The 18,275-nt window shown below is 38.7% G+C and overlaps 1 protein-coding gene across 1 annotated transcript in view; it reads left to right on the top strand.

Moving 5' to 3' along the window:
- gpc6b (glypican 6b) overlaps window positions 1-18,275 on the top strand; it is a 77,657-nt gene that overhangs the window by 46,751 nt on the left and 12,631 nt on the right. Inside the window, exons 5-6 of the mRNA XM_068704806.1 lie at window positions 7,247-7,377; window positions 8,032-8,175. Of these exons, the coding sequence (XP_068560907.1) occupies window positions 7,247-7,377; window positions 8,032-8,175 (275 nt within the window). The remainder of the gene's footprint in view (window positions 1-7,246; window positions 7,378-8,031; window positions 8,176-18,275) is intronic.

Here is an 18,275-nt window from a genome sequence, read left to right as displayed (position 1 = left end):
GTTGCGGGGGCAACAGCTCCAGCAGGGGACCCCAAACTTCCCTTTCCCGAGCCACATCAGCCAGCTCTGACTGGGGGATCCCGAGGCGCTCCCAGGCCAGTTTGGAGATATACTATACTACATATAGTGCTTTTATACAAAGCAATTTATACGGTTTTCGCTGCTCATTTAAGAGCGCATTCACACATCAATGGCAGGGAGTCACCTCGCCGCGTGCTGGCCTAACCAATGCAAGCAATTTGAGATTCAGTGTCTTGTCCAAGGACACTTCGGCATGTGGACAAGAGGAGGTCGGGACTGAACCGCTAACACTATGATCAGTAGACAACCAGCTCTTCTCCCTGTGCCTCAGCTGCCCAAAAACACTGTGCATAAACAAATAGAAACACAAAAATTGACTTTTAAATTGTAAAGCTGGTGTTTTACTTAAATGTGTTTATCTAAGACTGCTGAATAATTAAAAGTACTTGAAGAAATCACTACATGTTTTAAGTCCAATTAGATTTCTTAATTTAAAGATTATCCTGCTTACTTTGTTATTTAGTTTCTGCAGTCTGATAAACAGTGCCAGTTCAACAACAAATCTGCAGTGTTGCATTGCTTTTGTTCTGCTTACTTTGGTTTGGTACTTATAGTTTTCTTTATAGATATTAGTGTGAAATCCATGCAAACCTTATTTCAGATGTTTAGCGTTCATTGAAAATAGATGAATTTCTATAAAATATATTTATTTACCTTGACTCTGTAAACTCAAAAATGTAGGACTGAGGAAATAACATGCCATTGTATATCTTCCACACACAGTAGTTCTTTCTGGTAGAGTTCAGACCCCACATCAAGCAAATATTGTTGGAACATATTTTGCTAAACATTGACCTCTTATTCTGTTATGTGCAGAGGCATCTGTAGCGAATATTGATTTCCATTTTGTTTTAAAGTTCTTTGCTTGCTTAATCACTCACAGTTACATACAGATGTTGAGTGGATCTAATTACAGACTCACTTCCCACCTGTGCAATTAGAAATCTGCAGAAAGAGAGAAATTGTGTGAAGGGAGATAAATTATTCTCTCTGGTGTATTTATGAGCACCGAGGCATAACATTGTCTTTGCTCAAAGCTGCTCCACTATCGTTGCTGTTGAGCCTTTTCACATGTGTGTGTTGTGGTGGTGATGCGCCCCGTAACATGGATTTTACAAAGTGAAAACAACGAAACTGACTGGAAGGGAAGGACTTCTTCAACATATTTGTGAGCAAAATAGTTGAAACACTCCTGTCAGCATTCTTATTGAAATTCCATGACATCTTCAAACCCATTAGTAACACAATCTACTTGAGAATGACTCATTATTGAATTATGCTGCATAGGTTCATTAGCAGTGCAGTGCAGTACAGTATCAGTGCTTCTCCGGTATATGGCTTTTACATTAGCAGCCTTGCATACTATTTAGTGTGCTGTTATCACTACATGGAAAATCTGTACTCTACAGCCTGCCCTCTACTATAATGGAAAAAGAATAATGATGAGTGTCTCATGCTTTATTTTAAACACGACTAAGAGTCATGCTGGCAGTTCTCATAGGCTGTACTTGGGCACATCTGTGCTTTGAGCCCAATGCTAACTTGCTGATGTTTAGCAGGTTATGTTTTCAATGTTCACCATAATAGTTTAGCATGCTAACGTTTGCTAATTAGCAGTAAACACAAAGCACAGCTGAGGCTGATGGGAATATAATTTGCAGATTTGGCCATAGACAGAGAGAGACCAGATGATGGCTCTCGAAGAAAAGTCAGGTCATCAAAAATAATTACAAATCCTCATGTGAACATGTGTTGCTAATCTCATGGCAATCCATCCAGTAAATGATGATATGATAAATGGACTTGCATTCATATTGCGGCTGTCTAGTTTTCCGACCACTCAAAGCACTTACACTACATGTCAACATTCACCCATACACACACTGATGGCAGAGGCTGCCACTTGCCCATCAGCATCTAATCTAATTACACATTCCTACACCGATGACACAGCGCAAACACACTTCAGTCTTCAGCATGCAGACCAGGAATCGAACCAGGGATCTTTAGATAAGTGGAGGACCTGCTCTATAGCTCTGAGTCACAGCCGCTCAGATGTACTGGTCTTTGTCAACTAGAAATGTCTTCAACTAATGATGCTCTATACAAGATCGGTAGCATTGCGAATGCCTCTCAATATAGTGATGCCTGAGCCGGCAGGTCGTAGCTAACGGTGCTAGCAGCGCTAACAGTACAAAGTACGGCAGACGTGCTGACAGAGCTAAAAGTGTTTACTTGAGGGGGAACCGGAGGGTCGGTGCTACACTTCTATGACCATGCTGTCAGTCAGGTTAGCGTTATCAGCTGTAATCCCCATATGAGAGTGCTGCAGAGCAGAAGCCATGACCTAGCCAGTGGACCACGCTCACATGCACTAACATGCACTAAAAGCATGCACAGTCGGCCCGGCTTTGTCAACAAAGCAAGGTCGGAGAAGTTTGGATAACACAGAGGGAGACCGACTTTAGTCTCTGCTCAGACGTCACTCCACTATATCTACATGTAGCAAGTCGTTTTCTGCTGCTATGAGTGGTGCAACGGATCATAAAACTCGGATTCGGATCAGATCACTGATCGGATCAGCACAAAAGAAAAAAAGGGAGCAAATATAACTTTTAGAGATCCCTGATCATATGTTTTACCGCCGATTCTAATTGCCGATCATTGATGATCCATATTGGCAGATACAGATTTTTTGTTCGATTATAGCAGCTGGTCTACAAGGCCAAATACAGTCTGAATAGATTGTATTTACAGAGTTAAGCTCCATTCTGTGGGCTCCATCTAAGCTTACAGAAAAGCTTTTGTTGTGTACTGTATATAAATTTATGACATACCCTTTGTAATTCTTGTATCAGAGGAGGATATTTAGATTTACAGTATGTTGTTCTTTCTGTGACTGGAAGACAAACATCACCACCAACTTGTCTGTGGTAGCCATGGAGTAATTATATAATAATAATATATTATAGTAATAATTTTTATAACAAATACCACACATATTACACAGTAGTGAGCGTTGGTACCAAAATACCAAAAAAGCAAAAAAGAAATGAACTTTTTAAAGTGTTTTTGTTTGGAATATGTATAATAAGCATATCATTTAGTTAAGATAAGATAATCCTTTATTAGTCCCGCAGTGGGGAAATTCACAGAATCACAGCAGCAACGTGGACAGCACACAAGATACAGAGTAGTTATCACTACTGAGAATTTAACAAACATAAAAAAAGAAAAGAAAAAAACATGACATAGATAGATTTGCAGTTTTCAAAGTGTATATTTAAATTGAATCTATTACACACATGAAAATAAAGTTGTGAACACCGGCTGAATATCTATTATCAGAATCATAACTGTATTTTAACTGCTACTGTGTAAAGGGAATGCTGCTGTTAAAAATAACCTTATTGGTTTAAAGTAAACCAAATGTTATTGCACTTTTGTTCATATAGCAGTACAATAAAAGTGCACAATACACTACTTTTGAATTCATTATTGAATTTTGCACATAATGCGATTAATCGCAAAAAAATCAATTAAAAATTGGAATCGTTGCCCAGCACTACTTTTAAGGAGTGGTAAGAAAAATAATTATTGATGTTCTGAATGTGCTGTCTCTGTTTTATTGTTATTAATATTTTAAAAGTGAAAGCTGATGTCATGTGAAAATTCTGTTTGTGTGTGTATACGCAAATGTGTAGGCTATGTTCAAGGACTTTTTGCTCAGGACAAAGTCTGTCAAAGGAACAACATGCATTTTTTTTCATATCCATTTCTATACAGTTTCATATAGCACCATTAGTTGGTTGACTGAACCACAGATGAGCTATGCTTTACAGAATCCAAATTACACTAGAGCCATTTTTCATTCTGTGGCACTCTTCAGAGGCAAAGAGCCATAGATAGGCCGGTTCACTTTGCTTATTTGTCCTTGTCTGCTGGAGGTTGCCTCTGGCTGACATAGCCTGAATTTAAGTGGACATCAATCTCGATAAAGAGGCAAAGCCCAGAGTAATATTACCTCCTCATATTTTTTTTAGCTGTTTAGCAAGACAACGCAAATAAGCATGTCTCACACCACAAACTGAAACATAAACCTCTGATATGAAACAAAAATATTTGGATCTCTTTGTGGTTTCACGGCATGGTGTCTTTCGGTTTTACGTGTCTATATCTTGACACAGTCTCAGTTGTTGTTTTTAACACCCACTGCTTAGAATAGAACAATATGCGTCTATTTGCATGGCTGTGTCGTGTTGATAAAAAGATTTCCTCCGGCTGGCCGGTGGCCTATCTCACTGCTGCAAAAGTGATGCAGGGAAAATTTGGCTCAGAGTGGCAGCCATGCCACAGAGGACTGGACTTCATGCACTCCTCATAAATGATGGTCATTAATTCTCCATGTAGGTAGAGTTTTTCCTCATGCAGTGCAGGAGCCCTTCCTCTGAGACAAAGTCATACCCCGGCCACGTTCAACCCAATCAACACCACTTCTCATTCTTCTATGCCCTCTTATTTCTCTCTTATTCTTTTGCTCCCTGTCTGCTCTCCCTCAGTTATGTATGAAGGCAAATTTCTCGGCTTTCTCTGTTTGACGAGCCCATCTGATAAGTTGCAGACAAGTCACCATGGTTTCCATCATTTGTGACGCTTGAGGCACTCTTCTTTTCTCCTATTATGAAATATGAGTTGTTCCCAGTTGGCTCCCTTGACCTAAATTTTCAGTGTTTGCACTTGAGAGTTTTTAAGCTCACGCTTGAATTGAGATTTTCTTTAATGTGTTTGTTATCAAGTAAGCAGACATACCTGAGGCAGTTGAATTAATTTACATCATAATCAGACTGAACAGCAAGCTATATTGCAACGCCAAGTTCAAAATTCAAAGTGCTTTGCCTAAATTGCAGTTTAGCACCAAGTAACACATTATAGCAGCTGATCAGCATCAATGCAAATTAAGAAATAGTACAAAATCTTATTTTTTTGTTTGATATTTCTGCTGGTACGAGTGTCGTCTACTCTTAGACCATCTGGTTGCACAGTGGTGCGATTGAAGCGCTACTACAGAAAACCATTTGGCACAGACATAGTCTGTATATTAAAGTCCCAGCAAGCCTCACAGGCTATTAGATTGTTCTTTGTTAACAAACAGAAGAGTTCTTCAAAGGCTCAGACTTCCACATAATTTGAAAGGGAATCGAGCCAGAGCTGCGCTTCCTCTGCCATTAGTGATCTCAGGTCCAAGAATGACAAGCTGGACAAAGAACTGAAGTGAATATATATATACTGTGTGTGTGTATATATATATATATATATATATATATATATATATATATATATACATATAAAGTATATATAATTTTGTATTCCGTTTTGGTCCGTTCTCTGAAATAGTATTTGTGCCTTCACAGCTTGGGTATACATTGTACTTATATCTTATGATGGGTGGGGTGACTGATAAGGCTGTCATGAGCATGTAAGAGGCTGTTGTTTCTTTTGTCTCCAAATGACAGGATGACCTTATTTAGTAAGGACATATTTGTAGAGTCAATACGACTGCTGGTGAGGTCTTGTCCTGGGAGGTCCATGGATGCAGAAACCTCTCCTGACAGACTATTTAAGTACTGTCTCCAGATCTGGGACTCGCTCAGTTATGAGTTTGTGGTTTGGTGATGTCCAACTCCCTGGGGCACGCCATGCAAACGAAGAACTGCCGTTACAGAGACTGCGGCACATTAGTGTATAGACCCTGTGGGTTTGAGAGCACGTTAGCAGTGTTTCTGTTTCATGGCAACATCAATTAACAACCTCTAACGAATAACAGCTGTTGTTTTAGCTGCTGTGAAATCTGCACCATCACAGCTGAAATGTTAAATATTTTGAACACAACATCTTATTGTTACGTGATCTGTGTTAATTGAAAGTAATGAAAACATATTGGCTCTGTGGAGATGATAATGGTAAGTGTAAGGCCCTCTGGCTTGTCCCCACATGAGGATATTAATGAGCCATTGACCTTATAGTATTCATTGCCCCGCAGCGGATGTAGATAAATGCTTGGCTTTCAAAAGTTGTATTGAATCAATGACTCATCAGTGCCATTTGTTGCATGTAGCCTAACAACATTTTCTTGATTTGATTAAGTTGATCTACATGAAAATTGAATTTGCCCCAAGACGCATTCACGCTGCTTCATACAGTAAATGTATTTAATGAGAAGGTGGAAGTAATTGCCAATACTGTGTCCATGTCGTAATCAGAAGGCAAGACATAATCATTTGCTGTTGAGGTTATGACCTTTGTTTTTTTTCAGTGTGTTAATAATGTAATCTTTTAAATGTCAGAAAATAGTGAACAAAGTCCAACACAATTCCCCAGAGCCCTAAGTGATGTATTCAAGTTGTTGTTATTATCAATTTATAGTCCAAAACACAAAAGTATTCAGTTCACAGTGATATAAGATAGAGAAAACAAGCAAATCCTCACATCTGAGAATCTGGAACCAATTTTGGTCATTTTACATGAAAAATTACCAACAGATACTTGTTTTATTATTGATTAGGCTGGCATAGCATTTAACACGATTCAAATAATTTAAAGTGGAGATTAAAAGCTATATCATTGGTTTTCTGTGGAGTCAACCTGATTTCTTTTATTTTCTGTGCAAGCTGACAGAGCCTGACACACTGCAACTTAAAAAAAACATGAGCAATGTAAGAAAAAGAAGAAAAAAAAGTAACTAAACTTAAAGCACTTCAAATACGTAAAATACAAGCTAATACAACAAAAAAACACATGAAGAAAATGCAGGAGAAAATAGGAAATACACCCAATTAAACCCTGTAAATGCACACAACTGAATTGATGTGAGTAGGATGCTTCTTGCTTGTGTTTTATGATTGTGTTTCCCACATTTGCAGTGAACTTCTAAATGTTTAATCAAACTTGTGAATATGTTTCCTCTATTTGCTTGTATTTTCTTAAGTTGCAGTGCACTGGGTCCTCTCAAGTACGCTACTCATATTGGACCAAGTTTTAGAAAACTTGCCTGACCACTTAGATACCTGTGAAAAGTGTAAATTAAACTGAATTTGTTTGCTTGAATTTCTACACTCCCCCTCTCCCTGCCACACCCCACCTTTTGTTTTTACCTTTTTTATGACAGATGCTATGCTGCTGGTGGCGCAGAGGCTGGAGGGACCTTTCAACATTGAATCTGTCATGGAGCCTATTGATGTCAAGATTTCAGAAGCCATCATGAATATGCAAGATAACAGTGCCCAGGTCTCCTACAGGGTACGTCAATTATGTTTCTTCCTCAGAGAACAAAAGCAACACCTGAGACAGGTTGCTGAAGTCCAACTTGAAGGGAAACTAGGGGAGCAATGACTTTGCTGGGCTGTGTCTAAGGTGTGTAGTACAACACGTTCTAATTATGTCCAAGTTTAGGTCTTGTATTTGAATTACATGTTTTGATTTGGTCAGATAATCTTAGTTCAACTAACAGTAGTTAATGTGTTTCCTGTGTTTTACTGCATTTTTCGTTTGCCCACAAAATTGTAGTCCGAAAAAAAAAAAAAAAATGTAGGCGGTTTGTGAAGATTTTTTTCTGCCTACGCAGTTTTGAATGCCTGTTCTCATTCAAAGCTAAATGCTCTGTTGGCTTTCACATGCAACAGATGCAGTTTTGTTTATGGTTTAAGTATATGTGGTATTTTCCAAAAAGCCTGTAAAAACTTAACTCTATCATCTTAAATAGCATTGGTCACAGCCCCAAGTTGAATCACCTATCAACGTGGTTACCTCAACTTGATGAAGAGCACTGTCACGCTGGTAATGTGGGGTGAATGCTTCACAAGACCTTAACAAAACAGCATGTTTTCCTATTTTCCTGCTTCCCAAGTAATTTAAACCCCTGACAGTTGGGTGCCCATGTTTTTGTAATTGCAGGTTTTTCAAGGCTGTGGCCAGCCAAAACCCGCAGGAATGACTAGGTCTGCCCGTGGTGTTCCGGATGTGTTCAACGCTCGCTTCAGGCCGTACAGCCCAGAGGAACGGCCTACCACTGCAGCTGGCACAAGCCTAGACAGACTGGTAAGGAGACCGAGCCAATGCTGCTGTTTTCAGTCGAGACACTGCTTCAGTGTAAACATCATTTGTCTTTCTGACTTGACACTGTTGATTAAAGCTGGTGATTTGCCATCGTAAGCCCCCGGTGCCGGAAATTAATTCTTTGTACTTGTCCTCCATTCAGGCCCCTCTATCGATTTGTGTTTGTTAACGAATCAACAGCTTTACCCCAAGAGGGCAAGAGGAAGGTGTGTTGTGCTGCCTTCAGTGTCCTTCTCATCTCTGTGTACTTGGCAAACAGAAAAGAAAGGGATGAAAGAGGAGATGGATAGATTTTTTGAGGCTGACCATATCAATTGTTTGCTGTAAAGCACACCTTTATTTTCTATCAGATTACCTGTATGTTTGTTGGGCTGGATCTTGATACATGGATTTCCATCTCAAACAACCTTGAAACCTAAAATGCTGCATCAGGGTAAAGGTTAACACGGAGCTGACAGACCAATTCAGCTGAGAGACAGTTCTCATCATGGATTACCTTTGCAGCCACCGTGCCCTTCTTTTCTCCCCTCTAGCCCTTTTCAGAGTAAATGTTTTCAAATGTATGTTAGTTGTGTTGAAGACACCAGAAACCCATAAATATCTTTTGCATTATTGACCTTTGAAAAGTACCGAATGTATGAATTCTATTTAGTGGAAAGGCATTCTCGCCCACAGAGTTTAAAACATACTAAATCAAATGTCTCAGAGCTTTGTGGCAGGTTAATAACAGGTTATGTAGCTAATGAATACATCATTTGAAAAGCAGCAGTTTTTTTGCCATCTGGCTCTACGAATCCCACAGCAATAAATGTATTTGTTTTATTCAATGCTAATTGTGTTTTTGCACAAACCAATTAATTCACCACGCAGTTTTAATGTCTCATTTATAGCAGTTGCCTTTTTAGCTTTTTATGTCCGTCAATGATTTCTTCCACCTACACCGAATTAATTAAGACTTTCTCTTTCCCTGCCTTTACGCTGCAAACCAGAGGATTGTTTGGAATGCGATGCAACACAGTGTAAGGTTCAACATTTTATATCCATTTCAGATGTTTTTTGTTGGGACTATTGTCTGCGATTGTTTTTTGCATTATGACAGAGCAAACATGATGTTTTAATGTTGTGTGGTTAGGGGTACATTGTGTTCTAAGCATTATAGATATTTACAGCAAACAAGCATCGTGACCTGTAAATCCCAGTAGTATTCGGCACTCGGTGTGCTAATTTTCAGTCTCACTTCCATCTCACATGTGGAGTCGGCGTCACCGATATTGGCCACTATGTTGTGTGTTATAGCATCAAAGTATTGGCTGTTAAACATGCCATTTTTCAGATGAGTTGCACGGGGATTGTGTCCTCAGCTAGTGAGGATTCCTCTCTAGAGATCCAAGTTTCATCAACCACCACATCTTTTCTTGACACATCCCAGACCAAGATGCTCATTGCCATAGCTAATAGAGCCAACTCCTTCAGGAAGCCAACCAATCAGCAGGTCACCTGCTCCGTCAGAACTGGAAGAGGTGAGAGCTGTGAAGTGTTGGTGCAATGGTACAGTGACGATAGGGGCTCCAGATTGCTCATGAATAACTGGGCAATTAGCCTGCTAAGATTAGACGAGGCACAGTGACAGGGGCTTATTTTTAACATGCGATAACTAAACCAGTGTACCTGAGCAGCAAATTCCATTAGAAACATCATGAGGAATGTGCATGAGGAATCCATGCTGATCATAGTGGCCACAGGAAACGACAAATCATGACATTTCCATAATGTAATGGGGGTTGTTTGGTTCATGAAAAGAAAAAGAGAATACTTGGTTTGTCTTTTTGCTTTGTGCAGTTCACATCCATTATTTCAACCGCTGTCAGGTGTCTGCTGAAAATCACAATGGAGCAACATTAGCATTCATTTGGAGTCATGGTTCAGGCAATGCACGCTAATTCCTGAGAAAATATCTGGCTCTTTAGCTGCTAAATGCTCCACAATGTTCACCAGCTAGCTGTTAACTTTATCTGCCTGCTGTTTGGTGCTGAATAGATAGTGTACATTGGGTTTATTAGAGCTTTTTTCACTGAAACAGCTGTCTGCTGTGTCCGCAAAACTCTTTGCTGGTGAGAGCAGTACGAGAAAACCGAAGGTTGCCGGCCTTCAAACCAAGACAATAAGTTAAAACATGCTTTAAAGCTCAGTAGAGCTGAGGAAAATGGGTTTTTCACTACAAACCACCCCTTTCACATACAAGTAGTAATGTGATCCATTGTTAATACCAAATAATATTGATTATATATTGTCACTGCAAGTCAACTAAATTTCGAAAAAATTATAAAGGGCTCCATAAAGGGCATCCTATCCAGTCATATTTGACTGGTAACTTATCAGCTACCGTGTAAAGCATGTCAACACAGCTGAGTGTGGCGATAGACTGCAACTAGATGTTTGCTCAAAGAATTATAAGACTAAACCTCAGTGGGTTTTTAGAAATACAATGTCAACAACTATTAATATATGATAAATTCTGTATTGCTAAAAGTAACATAAAAACAGCCAGCAACTGTTTTAGTCACGTTTATAGTCCTTCCTGATTAGGTTTCTGATTATGAGCTGCGAAAACAAGTGTTCAACACATAAAGTCAGAGGGCCTTTACAGGCCAAGCTACTCTAAGACATAAACCTGTTTCCTATTAATAAAACCACACTTACACTTTATATGGTTTAACACCGGCTGAAATTCTCCTGCGTGTTTAATTCAACTTAAAGGTTTAATTTAGACAGTTATGCTGTGCAGTTAAAAAACTGTTGAGTGTGTTTTAAGTAACAGTAAGATTTAACTGTTTAATATCATAAATTAAGTGCTAATCGTTTTTGATTACAGTAAATGAAAAAGCCACAGTGGTTATTATTTAGCATTTAGTGCTCTCAGCTAAAGATGGTAAAAGTTCTCTTCAGACAGTGAAACATAACCTTCACCATTGTGACGAATCGTGTTGTGGTAAAATTGAATTACTTAATTGGCGGCTGAGATTTGCTCAGCTAACATTAAATTCAAACATCTAACAGTACAACACTGGTTATAAGCATATACCAAGCAAGCAAAGGCATGGCAACAACACGCAGAAAGATATTCTTAAAATGCATTAATAGAATAGATATAGTATTACAAGTATACATTTCTAACTTGTGAAAAGTTGTGTAAATGTATTTCTATTGAGGTCCTGCAGCTGACATCACTGCCTCTAACAGCCACCATACCGGAAGGAAGAAATGTGCTTCCCTCTGTCTTGCCACATATAAATGCATCAATACTGACTGCTGAGGAAGCTTGCTCACATGATGTAATCTTATTAAAGGAAGCGTCCACTATACCATACATGTAAAAATAAAAAAAGTATTCCTTTGCAGTGATCATTTATAAATAAAAGTGCAGGCATTATGGTCAGGTCAGGCAACAGAACTAAATAGAATCAGTTTATTGAACACAACATGGTCTGCATTATCATCACTCATCAGCCAAAAAATGAAGCCTGCAGCTGGATGTGATCTTCACTTTGGTCGCATTAGCTTATTAAGAAAGATCTGGAATCCTCAGTGGTCATTCGTTATATTTATAATTTAACATGTATTTCTTCTCTTGGCGTGGCAGTGACAGGAAGGATAGTTGACCTGGTGGCTGAAAATATTCCCCATTGATTTGGTTTAGGTTGCTTACTAGGAAGGATGCATGCTATTATTTGTTTAGAATATAAAGCCAAGTCATTTTAATTTATATTGGGCCAGATCCCAATAGGTGTTATCTTGTGAGACTTTGCATATATAGCAGATCTAGACCAGACTCTTTCTAAACAACTGAGTAGTGGCAGTAGACATCATTTCACATTCACATTGTATCTCTCTGGTTGTTTAAAGTTAAGGTGATACAGGTGGTCAGGGGCCTTCTATGAAAAGCAATTTATTAGCCATCATTATTTATGAACTCGGTTCTTGCTTCCTTCCTTCAACATGTCTGCTTCAGTCGGCAATAGGTTGTTAGTAATATTTTTGAAAGGTTCAGATATTGACCATTGTGTCAGTCTGTAACTGCGGTGGTGGGAAAGTTTTGCCACGGTTCTCAATTCTCTTTCCATTTCCAGCATGAACAAAATACAGAAGTTCAAATACAGGGTTGGCTCTTGGAGTCCTAGTACGAAAAAAGTGACAAAAATACAATAAAGAATAGAAACTAGTTTTTACCTGAAGCTTTCTGTCAGTACGCTTGTCTTAATTGAAACTGCTGCATGTTATTGTTTCACACCTCTATGGTGTATGTTGAGAATAGGTGTGAAAGTGTGAGTCTCATGTAGCTGCTGCCTCGTGCCATTATTAACGTGGCAGCATTTCTGTGTTTATCTTGCAGCAGGGACATGACTGGATTCGCTGTGAGAGCACATCTTTGTTGTCCCACACACTGTCCTCGTTTACGTTCTGGCACAAGATAAATTACTTGTGACAGTGACACTACTCAGCCTTGTGAAACTTGACAGTTGTTTAAGGTGTCCTTTGATAAGAATTTCTTGTCCCGATTTTACCGTTACGTTTTTGAGTCAAAGAATGTGCAAGGGATGGCAGGAAGAGCCTGCGTTCATTTCTTCTGTTTGCCTATAGAGAAGCCTGCAGGAGCGGGCCCACCTCCAGCTCAATGAGCCATGACTGTTTAATTGCCTGACATTCTGTCAGAGCACACGCCCTCAAAGCTCTGAGAGAAATGGAGATTTGAAAGTCCAAAGAGGGGATAAAGGCACAACAGACTGTCGGGCTCAGAGGCGGATTATAGATAAGAGGTGGAGCTTTTAATTTGACATTTGTAACAAGTTTGGTGCAGTTCAACTTAGTGTAGTTGTATTGGTCCTTTTTGTCTCCCTTGTGTTATACACGGTTTGCATTTTATCAGTATGGCACTATAAACAATAAGAGCAAGACACAGAGAAGACTAGACTGTAGAAAGAGCCTGTAGGGAACAATATTTGCCATAAGTTTATGTTCCTTAATAGCTTTGGAGTGTCTTTTTACATCGCTTTCAGAGTCTCGAAAGTCAATCAGATGTAACTTTTGACGACAAGGTTATTCATGTACACACTCTTCCCTGATTATTAATAAATGAACCCCAGGTCATCATTTACTAGCTCCAACATGGATTAGATTTTATTAACGCTAGCTCAGTTGATGTACATATGTCTAAGACTTTTAGTTGAAATTTAATTGAAAAGTATCTGAAATTCTTGGAATCTTTTAAAGAACACGATTGATTTAGATTTCTTTTTCCTTTTTTTGTCTTAGTTGTTCAAGAAGAAAACTGTGCTCAGTTCAAGTTAAACATGGCCCTCTTGCAACTAGTACTTTCCAGAAAATAAAACAAAATGTGAGAAAATACATATGAGTTTTTGATTATTTATTAAGTACTATATTGTCCATTTTGTTTTAGTAATAATAAAAAAAAATTGTTATATTTGTTATAATTATTTTCTGTCTGTGCACTCATTGCACGTTACCTGAGTCTCCCACAAGCTGCTCGCTGTAAGTGCTCACAATAGAAATGTGTGTTTACGTTCATGATGATCATTTTAGTGGAGTGGCTTTGGAAGGAGGCCTGAAGCAAGTCAGTGTTGCCGACTTGGAGACTTTCTCACGAGACGTAGCAACTTTTGGAGCTAGTGCTGCTACCTACTAACTATTAAAGAGTTGGCAACAGTGGGCTGTGATTTTCTGTTATATCCTTTTTACAATCTACCTTATTGAAAATTATCAAGCTTTAAATCCAATGTTCACCTGCTCCTCAATATTCAAATATTATACTTTTTTTTAGGCTTGATGATTGTGACTAGTAAGCTATAATTAACATGTTAACAAATTAAAGCTCCCCTTTTATCAGTGCAGATATCATTTACTCCTGCCGTTCTCTTTCCTTCCTCTTCTTGTCTGTCTCACCTTGTCAAACATTTTTTGTACTGTTGGCATAAGTAACTGTGTTTTTGAAACCAAAGTCAACAACTGACGGTGTATCCAGCATGCATTCAGGCATGCACCCCAAGGTTAGTCTAAACTTGCTACAGCAATTCCCAACTGCTGCTTGAAACAGAAAATAATCACATAATCTTGTAGGAAATAGTCTTCATGGAAACTGCTAGATGCTCACAGTGGTTACCAACCGAGGGTCACAAAATAAATAAGAGGGATCACAAGTGTTTATTTTCTTCTCAGGTCTGCTATATGCCTAATCGTGCCAATGTGCACTTCAGCAGTCGTTTCAAGTCCAAAAAAGACAATCCCTCCTGTGGTCTTGGCAGAGCCCTCTAAGTGAGAAATAGTGGCAGCATGGTGGATCAATGCTTAGAATTGAAAGAACATTTTTTGTTGTTGCTCTATTTTCTCTTGGGGCACTCCAGTTTCCTACAACCACACCATGCAGGTCAATAAACTGCTGTTAGGCGTGGCTGTGTCATTGTCTGTCTGTTTGGGAGCATTGTGAGAGACCAGTGAATCTGCCCAGGGTTTTCTCTTGCTTTGGCTCCAGCCGTCCATGACTGGATGGTTAAGAGTAAGTGTGGGAAAAGTATAGAATAAAAGGTGCAAAAAAGGTCGTTTTTCAGCTGTGAGTAATGTGGCTGGATCAGAACAGCCTATTAAGCTGTGGAGCATCTCATAATGTAATAACTGCGCATGTGGTAGAAACTGTGATATCACTCTCTTTCTCTGTTCCCTTTATTGTAAGGATAAATTATTAATTCATACACTTATTACACGGGTAACTTGTAATAGTATAACATTTAGTAAAACTGAATACTCATGCACACAATCTTTTTTGTCTCTCATTCTTTGCCATGTCCAATAGGAAACACTGAGTAAAACATCCGTGTGTGGTTTGTGAAGTCAGTTGTCAGGAAAAAAAGCCCGACCACTCCTTTCCCAAAATCCTGACCCTGACATTATATTTTTGCAATCCAAGAACACGTCAAGCCACTGAAACATTCTTGTTTTGGATACAGCTTAATGGAAGCAAAGTGGGCCTGTCCACAGCTCCTTTCTCTGAGTTGTTGTATCTACGGACTCTTGCCCAAGCCATGCAATTATGTAGATTCCACAGATTCTAACATAACTGGTACTTTTTCTAAGACCGCACAAAAATAAATAGTCTCAAAGTGCATATGTGGCATGATAGTTCAGTCAGGCATTGTTTGACTGTAACTCACTCAAGTGTAACAAACTCCACATATACCACATATATACCTTTAAATGTAAATCACCGCTTCAGCAGAAAAAAGTTGATGTTAGGTTTTCTGCCCGTCATCAGTTATGGAAGCAGGGGTGCTTGGTGTAGCTTATGTGGGATGAGTTGAATGAAAAGATTTGAGATTGTGTGATTTCCAGGCATTTCTTGGTAAAATCTGCTCCCGTTTCCTGGGAAGACCCTGGATTTTTAGCATTTTCATTTTCAGAAGAAAATCAGTTATCAAGGCAAGGCAAGTTTATTTGTATAGCGCATTTCAACAACAAGGCAATTCAAACTGCTTCGCATAAAACCATTAAAAGCCTCAAAACAACATCAATATGTTATTTTCTTATAAATCAGCGACTCTACTCAAAGTGCTGTTCTACTACATTCTACTACCACATAAACTGCTTACAATGGAGTATTTGTACATTGTCGTATTGCTACTTTTACTTTGTGAAAGTAAAGTGTATATACCACTGACCAACATTGAGTCTTAATCATTAACTTTATTTTACAAAAACATACAAGATTAAATTATTTTTCTTACTACCATTGTTAGACATTCAGTTAATTTAAGATCTGTAATGCACTGTAATATAGATTCAATGGAGAAGATGTGGAGATCTGCTGGCTATTAATGGCTCTCTCAAAAACAGCCCCATTAGACATTAGATATTCAAAATAAAACACTCAGAGAACTTGTCAGGCATCGGTTCAATCCCCAGGCCGGCATTTGGAAGGGAGAGCACTGAAAGGTGACATACATACCTTGTTGACTCGGCCAGTACCACTATTGACTTCTCCTTGAGCAAGGCACTTTTAACACCCAACTGCTCCAGTGTTGCTCAGTGACCCACAGATCAGATCATTGTCCTGGACTGGACAGCTTCCAATTGCCAATGTTTGTAATTGTGTAAGTGTGGAGCAGGACATTTATTGGAAAGAGCTTTCAACCTTATTGACTCTAGGTAACGGTTCTGAAAAAGGCCAGTTTGTGCAGATGTGTAACCATGCAGATGAGTCTCACTTAATGCACACTACAGGGCGTATGTTTGTACAGTCAAGGTGACCAGTAATCACAGTCACCACAAAATGACCACGTCCACCATAGCAGATGAATTTCAGGATAAACTCTTCATGGTTCTGTTCATAGATGTATGACACATCACCATACGAAAAGTCTCATCTTCTGAGAGGGAGAAAGGAGCTGTGCATGGAGATGGACAGAAAGGAGAGCCTTCCCTCATTACATAACCATGACTGTGTCAGGTGGAAGGGCATAATTAAATAATGAGTCTGACAAACAAGCAAAGAAAACATATCCGTTAGCATCTCAATCAGACTCTGTGGGTTATAGCCATACAGTACATCAAGGCTTTAGGACCTTTGTCCTGTAGTGAGATTAAGACATCACACATGTTGTATTAAGCAACAATCATGAAATATTTATCATCTACAATTCACTGTTGTCATTCACAAAGCAACACAAGTAATGTTGTCAAGGAGACAGGCAGCATTAGAAAGCGGTGACCTTACAAGTGCTAACTAAACAACTCATAGTCTTCTTTAATATTTTAGGTATTACAACAACAAGGAGTTATAGAAGTAATACTAAAGTCACCAGTATTAAAATGTCATCATATTGGTTTATTCTCTGAGACAAATTCAGACATATACCATGCATGTACATGTGTCTGCAGTGTGGAACTAACAATAATGCTTCTAAAACCATTTCTGATGCCCACACGTTAGACCATTCACCATTTCCAAAGCCTAGTCCAAGGTGGTTGGAAATAAGCTTCAACAGGAAGAAGTGTGGTCTGTATCACAAAGTGAGTCATGGGTCCATGTTTATCAAAGTTCTCTGAATTACATTTAAGAAAGCTTTTTGGAGACAGCTCAGGAGCAAAAAAAGTTCTACTCTAGAGTGAAAAATAAGACAACATAGTCAAACAACTCAGTCCTAGTTACAGCAAAGTGTGGAGTAACTCACAAGCAATTACGTGATTGATCACTTATGCCCAGAGAGGAATGTCCAAGCAAACATTTAACAATTGTCTACACTACTGTTCATTCTTTCAAATAATCTTTTCGTTCTCTTAGTAGTATGTTGTTCTGCAAATTGCTCTATGACATTTTTTGTGAGCATTTGAGAAGCAATTACCATGTGATATTCACAAGCAGCCACCAAACATAAAAATAGGGACAAACGTATGAGAAGCTGGCGAAAATGGATCTAAAAGTGAACCAAACTGGAGTCTGCCGCTGATAGAAGAAGTACATTTGCCACTTGGTTTCAATCTCCACTGAAGTTGCATGCTTAAATTAGTGTTGAATTAATTTAACACCCTGATTGATGTTTTTGCTGAAAAATGTGCAGGTGTCAGCATTGCATTATTTAAGGCTTTCTATTAAAGCTTTGGAAATCTCTCTTTTTGTTCAAATTAATATTTCTTAACATCCAGAGTTTTGGATTTAAAGGTTTTAAGAAATGTAAATGGCATTACCCTGAATGGATTGGATAAATTCAATAGTGTCTGCTGTTAAACAGTGTTTTAGTCAAGCCAGTTTTATATGAAGTCAAGACTGTTAAATCTTTGTAATATTTCCAACGTCCAAAGTCCAACAAGTTGAAAAGTTACCTAATGCTGCCTGCTCCTGCAATCTCAAGCAGGCCTGGCAAAAAGCCACAGACGACCCACCCTCTAGATTGTAAATGTATCTAACACTAGAAAAAACAAAGGCAGATTCAAATCTGTTTGTGATCGGAGTTATGAAGTCGCATACATTTGTCTTGACAAACTAAAGTGTATTAAATTGCGTCTGTATTTTATTCAGG

This window comes from Cebidichthys violaceus, unplaced genomic scaffold, assembly GCF_023349555.1.
Source record: "Cebidichthys violaceus isolate CVI_PGR_0920_01 unplaced genomic scaffold, fCebVio1.0.p SCAF_11, whole genome shotgun sequence".
In the NCBI taxonomy this organism is placed as follows: domain Eukaryota; kingdom Metazoa; phylum Chordata; class Actinopteri; order Perciformes; family Stichaeidae; genus Cebidichthys; species Cebidichthys violaceus.
This window is presented reverse-complemented; position numbering and strand designations above follow the sequence as displayed.